The sequence below is a fragment of the Pelobates fuscus genome, chromosome 8 (assembly GCF_036172605.1).
Source record: "Pelobates fuscus isolate aPelFus1 chromosome 8, aPelFus1.pri, whole genome shotgun sequence".
Classification (NCBI taxonomy): domain Eukaryota; kingdom Metazoa; phylum Chordata; class Amphibia; order Anura; family Pelobatidae; genus Pelobates; species Pelobates fuscus.
In genome coordinates, this window is record NC_086324.1 from 172263056 (window position 1) to 172281363 (window position 18308).

The window sequence follows — 18308 nt, forward strand, 5'->3', positions numbered from 1 at the left end:
AGACTAGAAACTTAATATTTGAGATTATTCATTAAACCTTGAATTGTGAGGATTTAAAAATGGAATTGCACATTGTTCAGCCTCGAATGGCAGAGATTCAGATCTAGCGTGGTGGAGATTTTAAATTTTATTTCCAAACACAGTCTGCACAGCACAAGCGGCCCAGGTTCTATTCGTGTCCTTATAGAAGGGCGTTTAACTGAACCCAGTCTGTGTGCCGGGAGGCCGGGTCTGGGAGCCGTATTGGATAGTTGGTTCTGGGTTTGTGTAGAATATCTTTACGTTGTTGTGGTTTCAGTAACCTACAAAGAACATTTTATCCAACTTCTATTTTCACAAACATCACCAAACCGTTTTCAGACACTTTTGTCAGATCTGACTGATACGATAGAATCTATGAATTCATATTGAAACCAACACAGGATAGGCAACCTTCGGCACTCTCGATATTGTGGACTACATCTCCCATCATGCTCTTACAGCCATAGGGTAGTCCCCATCTGGAGTGCCAAAGGTTGCCTACCCATGGCCAACACATCCCAAAGACAGAATGTAGAACAGGGACTGCACTGTGCTAAGGGCAAAGTTCAGTTTAAAAAAAAAGGGGGGGGGGAGGGGGAGTGTAAAACTGGCAAATAATTTCAGATAAGTATTTTGTGTTTGTTTCTCCCCTCCTCAACCATAAAACAGACATGTCACCTTGGGGTTATTTTTACTAAATATCTATAAACCCCTAAAGGGTCCTATCAAAAGTTTACAGAGATAGTTCTGCTGAAACCGATAATTAACTTCATATTTAATAGCGGTTCCCCACTTTGGTTTGGTATATATTATACAGAAGTGAATCTCTCTAATCTATTGATTATAGCCACATACAGAACATGTGCTGGTTTCCAAAGGGATTACACCACATTTAGCGTTTTGTCTATAGACACGCGGCCAATAGTATAACAGTGTCAGTGTCCAATAATTACACAATAACCCAGGTGTATCCATAATCGCTGCAGGTTGGACTGGGATTCTCGTCTAAAAGTGCCTGCGGGATATTTTAAAGTCACGCAACACAGGTTCGCTTCCCGTAATTCTGGAATGAGATATATTGGAGAATCTCTGGCCGGAGATTCCGCTGTTCATTGTGGCACCAGTCAAAATATCAGTTAAGCCCGAATGCAAGGTAGCAGAGATCTGACCCTCATCCAGATCCCCTAATTCTGATACACTGTCATCTCCATTTGCTGCCTCGGAATCTCCATCTTCCCGTCTTTGTAAGAACGTGAATGGGTCCGTCAACGTACACATCTCCTCGATGTGACCCATCTTCTTGGACAGCTCTTCTTTCTGGACTTCCAGTTGACTGATCAGATGGGAGGCTCTTAGTGAGATTTGGACACTTTGCCAGGAGATTTCAATCATAATTCGTTTCTCCAGGAATTCCAGCTCGTTATGGAGCTCTTTAAACAATGCCCTCATATTTTTCATAACACCAGCCGCTTTATCCTGCACTTCTTTTCTCTGTTCCTGCAGTCTCTGGACTCTTTTCCCAGTCTCCTCTCTCTTTGAGGTCAGATTCCCGAGAAGTTGGGTCAGTTTCTGCTTCTTCTCCTCAGAGGCCTTACATAGAGTCTCCACCTGGTGTCCCCTGTGTGTCCCGTCCAGGCGGCAGGAGACACAGATGCAGGCCCCATCCTCGGAGCAATAGTACTCCAGGAACCTCTTATGGATGGAGCACTTTTTATCCTCCAGACACTTGGTGGGTTCAGATAAGACATGTAGATCTGATTTGATATGTGCCCTCAGGTGGGTTTCGCAGAGAGAGGCCTCGCAGTGCAGACACGTCTTGACAGCTGGTACTGGAGTATACACACAGTAGGTGCATACGATCCCAGAATCCTGTTCTGGATAAATCGAATGGAAATGTTCGGCAATCTTGCAAAGCTTTAGATTCCTCTGCAGAGCAGGACGTTGTTGATACTCTGCTCGGCACTCGGGGCAGCTATAAACTCCAGATCCTTCTTGTGAATCCAGAACACTCCCGATGCAGGCTCGGCAGAAGTTGTGTCCGCAGCTCAGGATGATGGGATCGCTGTAAATATTCAAGCAGATGGAGCAGTTCAGCTCCTCCAGCAGCTCTGCAGACGCCATCCCGAGAAATGAAAGTGAAAGTGTTGTGTTGGTGCAGGCCCCGGGGAAGGAGGGATTATCTCGGAGCTCTGTCTGGCTGTGCGAGTCACACAGGGAGCAGTGCCAGACCCAGGCAGATTATCTGCATTAACAGAACAAGGGACAAAAAAATAAATAAAATGCAGACAGCACACACCACGACCACAGCACGTCTGTGTCAATAAAACAGGAATATGAATGTACTGCTCTCAGCTGTGTTATATAACATTGATCAATAATGCAGGTTTCAGGGCGCCTCTACATACAATACAGCCCTGCAGTCTGTATACAGCTTTAATGACCAGGAGCCGGATAAATCCCATTGTACCAGGACTTACATTTGGGGTTACAAAATGCAGGGGATGCAGAAAAACTACAATTTGTTTGCTGTAACGAAGCTCCCAACATGTCAAATAGACAGAGATACTTTAATTATAGGGGTGTACCCAGGAGACTGGCCGTATTAGGGACATTTTAAGTGACTTAATAACAATGTGTCTTATTTACACAGACTGATTTCTAAACACATTTGTTGTAGTTTAAAGACACATTACTGGGAGTATTATTGCTGTGGAGCTCTGTTATACACTCACATTACTGGGAGTATTATTGCTGTGGAGCTCTGTTATACACTCAGACACATTACTGGGAGTATTATTGCTGTGGAGCTCTGTTATACACTCAGACACATTACTGGGAGTATTATTGCTGTGGGGCTCTGTTATACACTCAGACACATTACTGGGAGTATTATTGCTGTGGAGCTCTGTTACACACTCAGACACATTACTGGGAGTATTATTACTGTGGAGCTCTGTTATACACTCAGACACATTCCTGGGAGTATTATTGCTGTGGAGCTCTGTTATACACTCAGACACATTACTGGGAGTATTATTACTGCGGAGCTCTGTTATACACTCAGACACATTACTGGGAGTATTATTGCTGTGGGGCTCTGTTATACGCTCAGAAACATTACTGGGAGTATTATTGCCGTGGAGCTCTGTTATACACTTAGACACATTACTGGGAGTATTATTGCTGTGGAGCTCTGTTATACACTCAGACACATTACTGGGAGTATTATAACTGTGGAGCTCTGTTATACACTCAGACACATTACTGGGAGTATTATTGCTGTGGAGCTCTGTTATACACTCAGACACATTACTGGGAGTATTATTGCTGTGGAGCTCTGTTATACACTCAGACACATTACTGGGAGTATTATTGCTGTGGGGCTCTGTTATACACTCAGACACATTACTGGGAGTATTATTGCTGTGGGGCTCTGTTATACACTCAGACACATTACTGGGAGTATTATTGCTGTGGAGCTCTGTTATACACTCAGACACATTACTGGGAGTATTATTACTGCGGAGCTCTGTTATACACTCAGACACATTACTGGGAGTATTATTGCTGTGGGGCTCTGTTATACGCTCAGAAACATTACTGGGAGTATTATTGCCGTGGAGCTCTGTTATACACTTAGACACATTACTGGGAGTATTATTGCTGTGGAGCTCTGTTATACACTCAGACACATTACTGGGAGTATTATTACTGTGGAGCTCTGTTATACACTCAGACACATTACTGGGAGTATTATTACTGTGGAGCTCTGTTATACACTCAGACACATTACTGGGAGTATTATTGCTGTGGAGCTCTGTTACACACTCAGACACCAACAATATAGAGCTCCCAGAAAAAGAGAGACAGATGGATTGGACACAAAATAGGGACTGTCCCTCCTAAATAGGGACACTAGGTAGGTGTGGTGCTATACAGAGGGACAGAGTGGGAGATAGCCGTGTGTTATACACTCAGACATACCAACAATATGGAGTTCCTACAAAAGAGGGTCCTAAATAGGGACTGTCCCTCCTAAATAGGGACACTTGGGAGCTATGCTGTAATCTGACTCTGCACACCAGCTGCTCTGTACGTAGTGTGATTTTATACCAAAGCAGATATTAACCAAAATAATCACACTGTGCTTCCCAGCAAAACGCAGAATTCACAAACTGCCAGAGGAATTTAACAGACTCTTCTCAATGGATCCTGTAGAATTTCTCCAGTGATTAACCCATTGAGTCCACCTAGCAGCGTATAAATCTCACTCTGCTGGGCAGCCCTCTTCATGCACTTACCATCCGTGAAACCACAGCTTAGATCTATACAAGCTAGCACCACCCTCCGTCCCAATTACTTACAGAATGATTTATTAATTTACACTCCCATCACTCACAGCTGAGACTACGTGGTTGGATTTCTGTCGCTACACTAGAGCTTTATTCACTAAACTGGGAACAATGACAAGAGAATTGCTATATTTCAACCCAGATAACGAAGTTCAGACAGTTTGGGCTAGAATTTGTAATTTAGAACACACAGCATTAAGCTCTGCACTCAAACTCCAACTACTCCTGGGCAGCACCAATGGCTGTAGTATTCAGAAACCCAAATACATAGAACAAAGTCAAGAAATAAAGTTACCTGTGCTGTGCACTATCCCAAATCCCTGTGTAAATTGATATCATTGGGGTTTGATTATCATTCCCACGGCCATTGGAGTGTAAGCTCACCGGCCACGTCAAGGAAAACCTCCTTGTTGAGTCCCACACCAACATTCACCCTCCTGCTTTTAGCCCAAATCTCTAATTATTAAAGAGCAATAAGGGTGGGCAGCCGGGTTTAATTACGTAAAAATGATTAATTCACTAACGTGATAACCACTGGTTAATTCAAAGTGGGTGAAATATCTGAATTGGAAAAATTATCCAAATCAATTCTGTTTCCAATTCGGCTCTTTTGCCCTGAAATTTAACATTTAACTTGTATTCCTGGCAAATCTCCCTTTAGTAGATAATAATCCAGGTTATTTGCTGAAATTAGACTTAAATGTGAAACTGTGTTTGAATTCACTTTAAAGGCCAGAGGGCCCCAAATGAAAGCACAGCTGATTCAGGGCGTTTGTTCAGCACAGATATTTTACCTTAAATGTGAAATTCTGTTTAACCCCTTAAGGACCAAACTTCTGCAATAAAAGGGAATCATGACGTGTCACACATGTCATGTGTCCTTAAGGGGTTAAATTCACTTGAGTAAATCAACGTGCCCGACGCCCGTAAAGCCTTTTTACTTGCTTGTATTACACAGCCAGGTTACAGTGCTGCCGCCGACCCCATGTGTGCACTATTTAGGATTAACACGTGTGTAGGGGTTGGTAAGGACACCCCTTTTTAGTAATACACAATCCTGTTATTTAGGAGCACTGTACTTACTATAACTACTTCATCTAAATGTTTACAGTAGCTCCTCCCTCATTAGTGGCCCCGAGTGACTTTATGTTAGTAATTACAAGGCATGGAGAAGCTGTCTGGGTCGGAGAGCTGTGATTGTCACTTCCCGGCTCTCAAACTATAGCACATCACGAGGCCACGCACGCTTGCGCAGTGTCGTCAGAATCATCGCATGCGCCTCCGGTCTCCAATGCTCCAGGATGACATCACGTGAGGAGGAGCCTGCGGCAGCGCAGATAGAGACTCAGCGCTGGAGAGAAGGTGAGTAAATTGTGTTTTTTTGTTGTATTTTTCATTTTATTTCATTTTGCAGGTTGGGGAGGGGCTGAAAGTAACAAAGGACATTAAGACTATAGTGTTAGGAATATAGATGTGCATGTTCCTTTAAATGTATACAGGGATTTGGGATGCCAGTAACTGGTTTTGGTTTTGTAAATTTTGCAGTTCTCCTGTCAGCCACTCACAGCACTCCTAGCACATCATTGCTGCCTACTCCAGAACTAGCACAGTTTCAATGAATGTTCGGATGTAGGAGCCTGGTGTCAGATTTATTTGAATATTGGCCGAAAACGTTTTGAGCAAACTTGGGAGAATTACCACATATTCTTTGCTCCATAATTACTACTCTAAACTGTATAATGATCTGTTGTGATTATGGTGCATTTTGTCATTGTGGGTATATCTAAAAACAGCTTGTAAAGCGGCAGATCTCGTCTGCAGCCTATGCAAGCCCTCCCCTTCTAACTCCGCCCATACTTTCTGTAGCTGTCCAATCACAGACTTCCCAACACAGCTCAATGAGAAGTTTTTACAAGGCAGGTGAACTGAGCAATTGCTGCCTCTTGCATACCTCCTAACATTTCAAATAGACAAAGAGGGACACTTTCTATTTAAATATTTACTTTGTATGAAATGAAAAAAAAGAGGACACAGTCTTCACACATACAGCATTTGGGGACGCTCCAGGGGTCCCTTTAAAGCAAAAAGAATCTGAGTGTCTCACAGACAGAGGAAAAAAAATAATAAGACGCACCAATACAAAGGACAGGAGATCCCTGCCGTGGGTCTAGACCTCCTACACGGTCAGAAAGCCTGGGAGCTTACAACCTAGAGCAGGGATCTTTACTTCTGCTCCTCTAACCCCCACGTGTATTTGTACAACTCCCAGAATTCTTTCAATACCAAGAGAACATCTAATTGTTTCAGTAACAGAAATGAATGGATAATCGTCCTACTAGAAAGGGGTAATGTTTTAGGATTTGGGAAATGTTTCTAGTTTTGATATTTTGGTGTAACATTTGAAATTCACTGTTAATTCCTGATAATTCACACTTCAGTGAATATCTCCGTGTACGTGTTAAACTGAGCCATAGATTTATTTCAGTGAGGGAAGAATACAGTCCATTATAAGAAGGGAATTTACCTGAATAAAACCGAGCTGGGTGGCGGAGCCTAGCTTCCTAGCAGAGTGGACGTGCTGCACGATAGCTCCTGCAAGCCAGCCACTAAAACGGGAGATATACCCCAAATCACCGCACGCACACTGCTGGGAAGGTGACTATAGAGTGGTGGAGACCCAGGAAAACGTTTTGATACCAAACTTGTACCCGCAACTCACCGGGTCCCCACGATTCCAGCTTTAGGCCTAGCTGCGATCGAGCAAGGGAGAGGCGGCCGCTCTCCTGGATGGTAACCTTGCAGATGGCAACCTCACCGTACTCACCTCTAACCCTTCCCCTCCCCCCCTGGACCGGCGGGGGTTATCCCGGTCCTCGCTGGGTGCCACAGGCAGCCGGCCAACATTGCCTCCGATCACCATGAGGCAGCAAGGTACACCCAAGATGGTGGAGGATGGCGTCCGGCACAAGCGAATGCAGACCCTGTTGTCAGGATATTTATATCGGCAGACATTTTGTGCTGTGATAGAAATTAAAATGTACATTGTCAGTCACTCTGAACAGAGTAGACTCGATTTTGTTATTTTCAAGTTAACAAAAGACACAAGATTTCTATCCCTTCTGTAAAACTAACCACTTTGCCAGAGCTAAGGGAATGCTTAGTATATACAAACCTGTGTATAAGAGATGAGAACGGGGGATGGACAGACTGTCTAAATGCTAATGGAATATAATCAATTCTAAACCCAGACATTTGTCACCAGATAAGACTTAGTGACTAATTTTTAAATTTCACAAGATTCCCATTGTAAGAGAAAGGTGAGACTAAGTTTACGAACTGTCATATTAGAAATTATAGCAGAATTTGCCAGACACATAGTCTGAAGAAAGCCCATAGAAACTCTTGAACTGACAGAAAACTTAAATTATGAATAACCATAAAGATAAGCTAAATGACGTCAAAATAGCCACCAGGAAAAGTTAACTCATTCCTGGATAGGTATGTTTAGTGGGACGAGACTGCCTTCTATAGACCAAATACTTAAATTGTTATCTGGAAGGTAACCACACCTCCAGTGTTTCTATTGGTCTATCATCTAGTGAATTTTCCTTTAACCCCTTAAGGACCCCTTTTATTCCAGAAGTTTGGTCCTTAAGGGGTTAAAAAGTTAAGACAAAGGGAAGAGAGAGGTATGCAGAGAAAGCGAAATGAGGCAGAAGGATGCAAAGCAAGACAAAGTAGGCGAGAAAGAAACATTCCTTGACACTTAGCTACCTGAGAACATCTGATGAGAACATCTCTTTAACTGGTAAATATACTGGCTTCATTTAATTAATTTAAATTAATTACAAATTTTCTAATAGCATGATATATGACTGGATAAATCACGATCAGATTTCGATATTTAGAAATCTTAGTTAACTAAGAAGTATATATTTATAACCGTTCCATTCTGCAGATGGAATTAGAATAAGTATGTATTTATGTGACACATCACATGTTAGCATATCGTGATATTTATCCAGGTGTATTGATTTGCTCTAAAATAAGATAAAATATCTGTTTAGGCAAGTTAAGATTCTGCTTATAGAACATGGTAGATTAATCTTATTGGATGGTTCCAGGAAATGACTAATGAGCTGGTTTAAATGTTATTTTATTTAAAATTACATGATAATAGGTCTTAATTACCTAGGAGGTCTAGCCAGCATTGAAAGGGTTATTTTAACTGTCAGCTAAAGTTTTATGGCTGTAAGCTGTGTCTGTGTGTAAGTTTCACTTTTTGTTTCTCTGTGAAAGAGACAAGTCATAAATCTTGTCTTAACCATTGGAATGTATTGCCATTTGTATTGCATACTCATGTTATACTGAATATTCATTGATTATTGTCACGCATGTTACTTATTATTATTTGAATTGTCACAATAAATTGTATCTATTTTTATAACAAATTGTGATTTTTATTTATATGGAATACATTTCACTTACACAATAACGATCTTTGGGATCTGAGAATTGAAATAGTGGGCAATTCTCAACTGTTTACTATTATTATCCCATAAATATCCCCACACTATGCACCAAGCATCCCCAACACAGCCTGCATCCTACTCCACCTGCACCAGGGGTAAAGCCAGCTCGTAGAGCTCACACACGGAGAATCCCTGCCAGAAGGAAAACTTGCCGACCTAACCTACCCGCAACCAGCTCAAGCACCCAGGTACTCCAGCGCCCTACGGAACGTCAAAGACACAGCCTGACCGTGGTGAGGAGGGCCGGTAACGGTGGGTGTTGGGGGACAGCGATTAAACATTCAGCCTGTACCGGTCCTGAAGACCCTGACAGCCGGCCACAGCGTGACCTGCTGACGAAAGGCATCGGATGATTACAGGACTGGGAGCCTAGTAATCTCTCTAGTTCTGCGCTATTCCCCCCCTTTCTCCTTATGGAACACGAAGCCCACTAATAAGCATGCATAGCATGTAGCCAGTGGACCCTCTCTGGGTGGTAATACTCTGTTATCAGCATGTTTTTATCATTGTTTTCGTCTATGCTTTTCTTATGTTTTTTGTTTATCTTTGTGTCGTGATAAGTAGCAATTACAGCACCTACTAGGCAGCAGATCGGATAGCCTGTTACTAAATAATCTCTCAATGACATACCTGCTAGCCGAACAACCTACTTGCTTATTAACTGCTTATTGCAAACACGCAAGACGCATCAGCATGTTTTAAGCATTACACTCACATACCCACTCATGTCTATGCCTTACATACAAGTATATTGCTGTACTTCACACACCAATCACGCTCTCAAGTAGCCTGTCATTTAATCACCTAGAGAAACTGAGCCCGACCGCCTGGTACTCATGTAATACTCTCCAATGTTTAAACCGTATTACTCACTCAGTAGGCACATGAGCAAGTTATCATTTTTACTTTATTTTAGTCCCTTGTAGACTTTTAAGAATCGACTATACGTGGTAACGATGTTTAAAATATACCTATCTTCTTAGCCTGTATAGTGTTACTGACGTTATAACGCTGCTTGATATCTAACCACTTCCTTTACTACTGCGCTAAACTTACTAGAAGTATAACCACTCTTCTTAATATAAAATGAGGCTAAAAGTTACTCAGAGATTATATAAATTGCATTTTAATACACCCGTTATGTATGAAACTTTATCGTCTCCCTTCTCTCATTCTGAACCCCATATAATGTTATGCCTCAATAAAAAAAACCGAGCTGTTCACTAAGGTGATCATTTAATGCCAGAGTAGCAGGAATGGAGAGGATAGCTGACTTAGAGAATTTGGCCACTTCGACTATTTTGACCTTAAAGGGACACTTCAGGCACCCAGACCACTTCTGCTCATTGGAGTGGTCTGGGTGCCAACTCCCACTACTCTTAACCCTGCAAGTGTAATTATTGCAGTTTTTTATAAACTGCAATAATTACCTTGCAGGGTTAACTCCACCTCTAGTGGCTGTCTACTAGACAGCCACTAGAGGTCACTTCCTGACTCATAGCACAGGTTTTCTTTGCTAGAGCGTCGCTGGACGTCCTCACGCTGTGTGAGGACCTCCAGCGTCGCTCATTTCCTCATAGGAAAGCATTGAAAATCGTTTTCAATGCTTTCCTATAGGGAGCGCTAATGCGCATGCGCGGCATTGCCGTGCATGCACATTAGGTCTCCTCGGTCAGTGGGCGGGATCAGTCTCGCCAACTGGCCGACGGAGTAAGAAGGAGGAGCGGCGCGGAGGAGGAGACAGCGACGAGGGACATCGTCGCTGCCTCAGGTAAGTGACTGAAGGGGTTTTCACCCCTTCAGTAACCGGGGATTGGGGGTGGGTGGGAGGGAGAGGGAACCTGCAGTGCCAGGAACTGGAGTTATCCTTTAAATTTGGAATTCACTTTGAATTCTCACTTTTTGGAAAACCCTGTTGGTTTGGACCAACCCCATTTGGATGGAGCCAGTGACCCATCGGCGTTCCGATTCTTGGACCGGTGTAGTTGGAAGGTATGATTTGATTTAATGCCGTTTCTACAAAACCTTAACAGCAATAAAGTCCAGTATTGTTCATTGTTTGAAATGAAATCATTTTTCCACAAACAGGAATGTAAATTGATGGCTACGCCATGTCATGATTCTTACTGCTATAGATTGGCCATAGAGAGGCGTCACAGAGTGATATAATGCTCTACGGACGCAGACAGGATCTCTCTATGGTTCCTCTGAATTCTAGTGAATTGGAATCTGAAATCAGTCACAGCTTGGCTGGTTTAACCTCAGTTTTACCATTAGCATTTAATCGTTCAGCATTCCCCTGGGTTATCACGGACACTGGACCCATTCGGCAATCTCTCTCCATTGACGGAGTGTATCAGGTCTGGGGTCTGACCAGGGCCAGATTTAGATGAAGAGGCCCTAGGCTATTCCACTTATGAGGCCCTTTCACCTCCCATTTTTAAGTTTGTAAATTACATGAGAGACAATAAAATACATCATTACTGTGATATATATCAATATGTTAAATGAAACATGTTGTGATTGGTACTAACCTTTATAAAAAATGTGGCACGGATAATAAATAAAAAAAAAAAAAGTCGAGATGAGGAGGGGGGGGGGGTGATTGTGAGAGAGGGGGGGGTGATGAGGAGAGGGGGAGGTAATTGTGAGAGGGAGGGGGCTAATGAGGGGAGGGGGTGATTGTGAGAGGGAGGGGGTGATGAGGAGACGGGGGGTGATTGTGAGAGGGAGGGGGGTGATGAGGAGAGGGGGGGTGACTAAAAAAATTACCTTAAATCCCTGGTATTCCGGTGGGGTCCCTGGTGGTTCGGTGGCCCTCATTTCCGGCTGCAGACCATGGATCTTGCGAGACCCAATCAGAGCGTTGCCGTGGTAACCCGCGGCAACGCTCTGATTGGGCAGTGCACGCGAGATCCATGGTCTGCAGCTCTGCACATTGCAGAGCTGCAGACCGCCGGTCTCAGCAATCGCGGCAGGAGGGGAATTGCAGTCTTCCCCGGGCACCCCCCTAGTAAGTGGCACCCTGGGCGGACCGCCCCCCTTAGTACGCCACTGGTCATATCATATGCGTAGAATTTCTCCTTATTTTCGGTTCAGTGTTTTAGTGTTAACTGTTTTTAGAATAGTGTAATTTTAATTTTGCTAACAATTTGAATGTAGGCCCCTCTTGATCTTGAGGCCCTAGGCTGAAGCCTAGTTAGCCTATAGGAAAATCCGGCCCTGGGTCTGACTGCTGACCCTGCTGTGTTGGTGATACCGGGTCCTGAGCCAGTCTCCACAGCGCCCCCTGGAGGACTCGTACAGATTCAGACACACAGACAGGGTTATTTACTAAATATATATTTTCGATTTGTGACATATCCTCTTTATGACTTTTCCCTATAAATATTTTTCTACATTTACAATTACCACCTTTTGCACAGCTACAGCACATGTTGCTGCCATTTACCCCGTTGCCCACAGATCACAAGACACAGTAGTGTATCATGCATAAATATTTCAATTTATTTTCATGCTCCGTTCATACAAAAAAATGTGCAGAATATACAAACATTGTTGGCTCACGATACATGCAAAATTGGTTTAATTCGTTTTCCTGCAAGAACATAGCTTAATAAAAATACATTCTTAATATCCCACAACCCCACCCTACAATAGGTATATAAAGACACAGGAGGCGGGAGAGAGAGAGAGGTGGATGATAATATTGGGGGGAGGGGGGCACAGGAATTGATTACTAATAGTGTTTAACTCTTTGAGAACCACGAAGGCAGAACTACCCCCTGCTAGCACTCAATAGGTTAATACAAACTTCACCCCCAACATTGCACCCACAGGATCCCCTAAACACAGCTACCGGGACAAATGAGGGGGGGGATTTTAATGTTAGTAAAAAGCTCAAAATGGTATCAAAAAGTAGCAGCGATGAGTATATGTGTAAAAATTTGGCCAGTTTTGTATTATGTTAATGATTAATTATAAAGAGGGACTGGGTGATTGTAACGTATAAGGATGGGTGCAGTTCTGGATCCGGGCATTGATTAAACAAGAAACCCAATTCTCTCTCTCTCTCTAGGAAAACCTTTACGCCTCTATTTTTTTTGTCCCCGTCTCCCACCCTCCCCACCCCTATTTTGGTAGTTCCCCCACCCTCCCCGGCGTGCATGTAAACCAGGCAGCATGCGGGACGATAGGTGCTTAATACAGATAACAGTCATCAGATATCGGACGTGGATAGACAGAAAGGTCTGAGGAACGAGAACACATGCGGTGCGAGCGCAGCCAAGGAGAGACGCTCAACGCAATCCTCCATCTGCAACCGTCGCACCCAGATTAACCCCTTACTGCCAGCCAGCCACCCTGCAGTGCAGTGCCGCGCCATGGAGTAACAGGCAATGCAGTGCGCTGGTGACCCCCATTGGAAGAGTAGAGTTAAATCAGACTGGCGAGAGACGCTGCTTTGGCAAGTGAGAGAAGTAATGCTCTGCGAGTCTTGTGGACGTATGGGGGGCTCGTGGTATTGGGGAGTGACGCTCTGCACTTCTGTCAGAGTATATTGGAGGGCGGATTCCCTGCAGGCTTGTATGAGAAGGCAGTGATTTCTGTCAGATTTATCCAAAAAGATCATGAGGGAGAATGATACTCTGCAGGCATGTACGAAAAGAAAATTAGGTAATGCTCTGCAGGTTATAAATTCTCAAAATGTAATTAGAAAAATGAGAAATGATCTGCAGGGAAGATGCTCTGCTGTCTCCCGGTGAGAAAGTTAATAGGTTAATGCTCTGCAGTCCTGTAACAGGCAAATTAGTTTAGACTGGTGATGCACTGCAGTGAATGTGGGAGAAATCATGTTCCTGCTATACACACAGCAACCACTAGGTGTCACTGCTGTACAGTCAGAGCAATGGCTAAGTGTGAGTGAGAGTGTGAGTGAAAGTAATAATGAGCAGGGCCGTCTTTAGCGCGGGGCAAACGGGGCAGCTGCCCCGGGGGCCCCGCTATTTGAGCAGCCCCCATGTACCCGGCGGTGCGGCTGCACAGAGCCGCACCGGCCCGCCAACTAAGGGCCACCCGGTAAGCATGTGTGAGCAGGGACCCGGTCGGGCGATGTGATGCTTAAACAGCGCGACAGGGCCCCTTCCTGTACCGGCTGGGAGGAAGTGAGTGCCGCGCGTCACTTTCTCCCACCGAAGATAATAGCCTCGCAGGAGGAGAAAGGCAGGAGGAGGGGAGTTCCAGAGGAGAACTCCCATCTGCCTCAGCCTGCCACTGGACCCCAGGAAAAGGTAAGAACCTGGAGGGTGGCTAAATGTGTTTGTGTGTGTGTGTGTGTCAGTATGTCTGTGTGTGTATGTCAGTGTCTGTGTGTGTGTCAGTATGTGTGTGTGTGTGTCAGTATGTCTGAGTGTGTGTCAGTGTCTGAGTGTATGTCAGTGTCTGAGTGTATGTCAGTGTCTGAGTGTGTGTGTCAGTATGTGTGTGTGTCAGTATCTCTGTGTGTGTGTCAGTATGTGTGTGTGTCAGTATATCTGTGTGTGTGTCAGTATCTCTGTGTGTGTGTATGTCAGTATGTCTGTGTGTGTGTATGTCAGTATGTCTGTGTCAGTATGTCTGTGTCAGTATGTCTGTGTCAGTATGTGTGTGTGTCTGTGTGTGCCAGTGTGTGTGTATGTTTGTGTGTCAGTATCCCTGTGTGTGTGTCAGTATCCCTGTGTGTGTGTGTCAGAATGTCTGTGTGTGTCAATACATCTGTCTGTGTGTGTCAATACATCTGTCTATGTGTTTCAGTACATCTGTCTGTGTGTTTCAGTACATCTGTCTGTGTGTTTCAGTACAACTGTCTGTGTGTTTCAGTATATCTGTCTGTGTGTTTCAGTATATCTGTCAGTGTATGTGTATGTGTGTGTCAGTATGTCTGAATGTATATAAGTATATATTTGTGTGTCAGTGTATGTGTGTCAGTATGTATCTGCGAATGTTTTAATATATCTGTGTGTGTGTGTGTATGTGTCAGAAGGTCTGTCAGTGTGATTGGGGGTTGGGCTTAATGGGGCGGGGGGAGGGGCAGGGCCTAGGGGGCCCAAGAAAATGCTTTGCCCAGGGTCCTATTCATATTATAGATGGCCCTGATAATGAGTGTGCTTATATCTTCTGTGGAATGGAGATTCTCACTTGAGTTGATAATCAGAAGCAAGTGTGACTATATATACAAAATGTAGGAACAACACACAGCACACTCACCCTCACAGCCCACTCACTGACCTACTGACACACTCACCCTCACAGCCCACTCACTGACCTACTGACACACTCACCCTCACAGCCCACTCACTGACCTACTGACACACTCACCCACACAGCCCACTCACTGACCTACTGACACACTCACCCACACAGTGTACTCACTGACCTACTGACACACTCACCCTCACAGCCCACTCACTGACCAACTGACACACTCACACTACACTCACTGACCTACTGACACACTCGCCCTCACAGCGCACTCACCTACTGACACTCACCCTCATAACCCACTCACTCACCTACTGATACACTCACCCTCACAGCCCACTCACTGACCTACTGATACTCACCCTCACATCCCACTCACTCACCTACTGACACACTCACCCTCACAGCGCACTCACTTACCTACTGACACACTCACCTTCACAGCGCACTCACTGACCTACTGATGGACATTTACACTCACTGTCACAATTAGAGGGCTCTCATACATACACACGTCGGAGGTAGCTTTACTCATTCTTACACTCAATGAGCAGTCTCACGCACACTCCTTGGGAGGTTTCACTCACTCACATTTCTCAGGCAGTCTCACTCACACTCTCACTCACACTCCTCGAGAAGGCTTTCTCAGGTCTCTAGCTGGTGACACGGTGGGAATGTGAAGAATTCTCGATGGTTTCTGGGGCGTACCCCTCAGTGTCTGAGTATGACAATTGACGGCTTTTCACAAAACTGAAAAAGATGAAAAGGAAGACATTAAAACAGAGACAGGAAGTGTGCAACAGTGTTAGCGCAATAGTGGAATAGTTTCAGTGTGCAACAGTGTCAGTGTGCGAGTGCAATGGTATCAGTGCAATGGTGTCAGTGCGCTAGTGTAATAGTGTCAGTGCGCTAGTGTAATAGTGTCAGTGTATCAGTGTAATAGTGTCAGTGTAATGGTGTCAGTGCGCTAGTGTAATGGTGTCAGTGTAATAGTGTAATGGTGTCAGTGTAATAGTGTAATGGTGTCAGTGTAATAGTGTCAGTGCGCTAGTGTAATAGTATCAGTGTAATAGTGTAATGGTGTCAGTGTAATAGTGTCAGTGCGCTAGTGTAATAGTATCAGTGTAATAGTGTAATGGTGTCAGTGTAATAGTGTCAGTGCGCTAGTGTAATAGTATCAGTGTAATAGTGTAATGGTGTCAGTGTAATAGTGTCAGTGCGCTGGTGTAATAGTATCAGTGTAATAGTGTACTAGTGTCAGTGTAATAGTGTAATGGTGTCAGTGTAATAGTGTCAGTGCGCTGGTGTAATAGTATCAGTGTAATAGTGTACTAGTGTCAGTGTAATAGTGTAATGGTATCAGTGTAATAGTGTCAGTGTAATAGTGTCAGTGTGCTAGTGTAATAGTGTTAATGCGCTAGTGTAGTAGTGTTATTGTGAACACACCTTTTGAAAGCTTGGACTATTCGATATGCAGTTGGTCAGAGGTTGTTGGTACTCTATGGGAGCTGAAGGATTGTGTGCCACTTAATTTTTTTATATTAGAGTGTGTAGGGTGCTAGCAGACTAAAAGTCTGGTAGTATTCAGTAAATGCCTCTAGTGGCTGTCCGATAGACAGCCGTTACAGGCAGAATTAGTGCTGCAATGTAAACATTGTGCTATAGGGTCACTGTACTCAAACCACTTCAATATGCTGAATTGGTCTGGGTTCCTATAGGGTCCCTTTAACACTGAAATTTTGTTTTAAAATGTCTACGATTCTCTGTTTACTGAACAGTTTTGCTTATCATCATTATAAAAATTTACCGTGTGCTATAAATGGGCCTGTCTTAATTCTTTTATTTGTACATTAACTCTAAAAATCAATAAATGAAATACACTCGTCCTATTAAAAATGTGAAATTTCAAATATTATCACTCACAAGACACACATAATGCATCTTGGACGTAAAAACCCAAGGGCAGAGTACAGAATATTTGATAGAGTCCTAACCTCAACATCTGAGGAAAGGGATTTAGGGGTGATTATTTCTGATGACTTAAAGGTAGGCAGACAATGTAATAGAGCAGCAGGAAATGCTAGCAGAATGCTTGGTTGTATAGGGAGAGGTATTGGCAGTAGAAAGAGGGAAGTGCTCATGCCATTGTACAGAACACTGGTGAGACCTCACTTGGAGTACTGAACACAGTACTGGAGACCATATCTTCAGAAGGATATTGATACTTTATAGAGAGTTCAGAGCTACTACACCCTGTTCCAAATTATTATGCAAATTATATTTTTCTTATTTACCTAAATAATTGATTTAAATAACAGTCAGCATAATTCTCATGTTATCAACTATTAAGAGTACAATTTAAATTTTATTGAACAAACCTCCTAATGATAAGTGTTTTTTTAAAATATTAAAAACTTACAATGCACGGTTTCAAATTATTACGCACTGCAAGTTTCAAAACACTTTTATAGGTTGTAAAGAACTGAAAATTGTCATTTGTTGTGTTTGCAGCATATTTACTGAAATCAAAAGCTATTTCAATCAAACGTATAACAACATTTTAACTTTTTAAACATTTTAACAGGTCACGTTTAGAGATGTCCCGAATAGTTCGCTGGCGAATAGTTCCTGGCGAGCATAGCTTGTTCGCGTTCGCCACGGATGGCGAACATATGCGATGTTCGGTCTGCCCCCTATTCGTCATCATTGAGTAAACTTTGACCCTGTACCTCACAGTCAGCAGACACATTCCAGCCAATCAGCAGCAGCAGACACTCCCTCCCAGACCTTCCCACCTCCTGGACAGCATTCATTTTAGATTCATTCGGTAGCTGCATTCTTTTTTTTTTTTTTTTTAGACAGAAGTGTGTTATATTTGAGCATGCTAGGCTGAACGTGCGTATATCATGGCTAGTTGCACTGAGGGTATGAGTATATAGCAGTACATTGTTGTGAAAGATGGCTGTCATGTTTAGGGTGTAGCTTGCACGTTATCAACTGTGTATTCATATCAGCAGCTCCACCACTAGTTATAAATCAAGTGTGAGTCGCCCCATGAGATGAGACTAGTGAATAACATAATACATGAACGGTTAAGGTAAAGGCATGTAAGGAACTACGACAATAAACTCTTTAGGAGGTGAAATAATGACATGTTTAAATGCTT

General features: G+C 43.5%; 3 protein-coding genes across 10 annotated transcripts in view; all 3 read right to left on the reverse strand.

The window, feature by feature from the left end:
- Positions 1–18308, reverse strand: part of LOC134572045 (nucleoside diphosphate kinase A) — a 151494-nt gene that overhangs the window by 107870 nt on the left and 25316 nt on the right. The window lies entirely within an intron of this gene.
- LOC134572044 (E3 ubiquitin/ISG15 ligase TRIM25-like) lies at positions 601–4795 on the reverse strand. Its single transcript, XM_063430830.1, has 2 exons — positions 4669–4795; positions 601–2263 (listed from the first exon to the last, which is right to left on the reverse strand). Exon 2 carries the CDS (start codon positions 2140–2142, stop codon positions 1027–1029), a length of 1116 nt encoding a protein of 371 aa, XP_063286900.1. The 5' UTR covers positions 2143–2263; positions 4669–4795; the 3' UTR covers positions 601–1026.
- Positions 15036–18308, reverse strand: part of PRRT2 (proline rich transmembrane protein 2) — a 28547-nt gene continuing 25274 nt past the window's right edge. Inside the window, exons 4-6 of one of the 8 annotated variants that reach the window (XR_010085224.1) lie at positions 15530–15892; positions 15450–15490; positions 15036–15418 (exon numbers count right to left, since the gene is read on the reverse strand). Coding sequence is in view for 1 of the 8 variants with exons in the window: in XM_063430835.1 (XP_063286905.1) it covers positions 15885–15892 (8 nt within the window). In the remaining 7 variants the exon portion in view is untranslated. The other 7 variants (XR_010085228.1, XR_010085227.1, XR_010085226.1 and 4 more) reach the window with 7 other exon arrangements.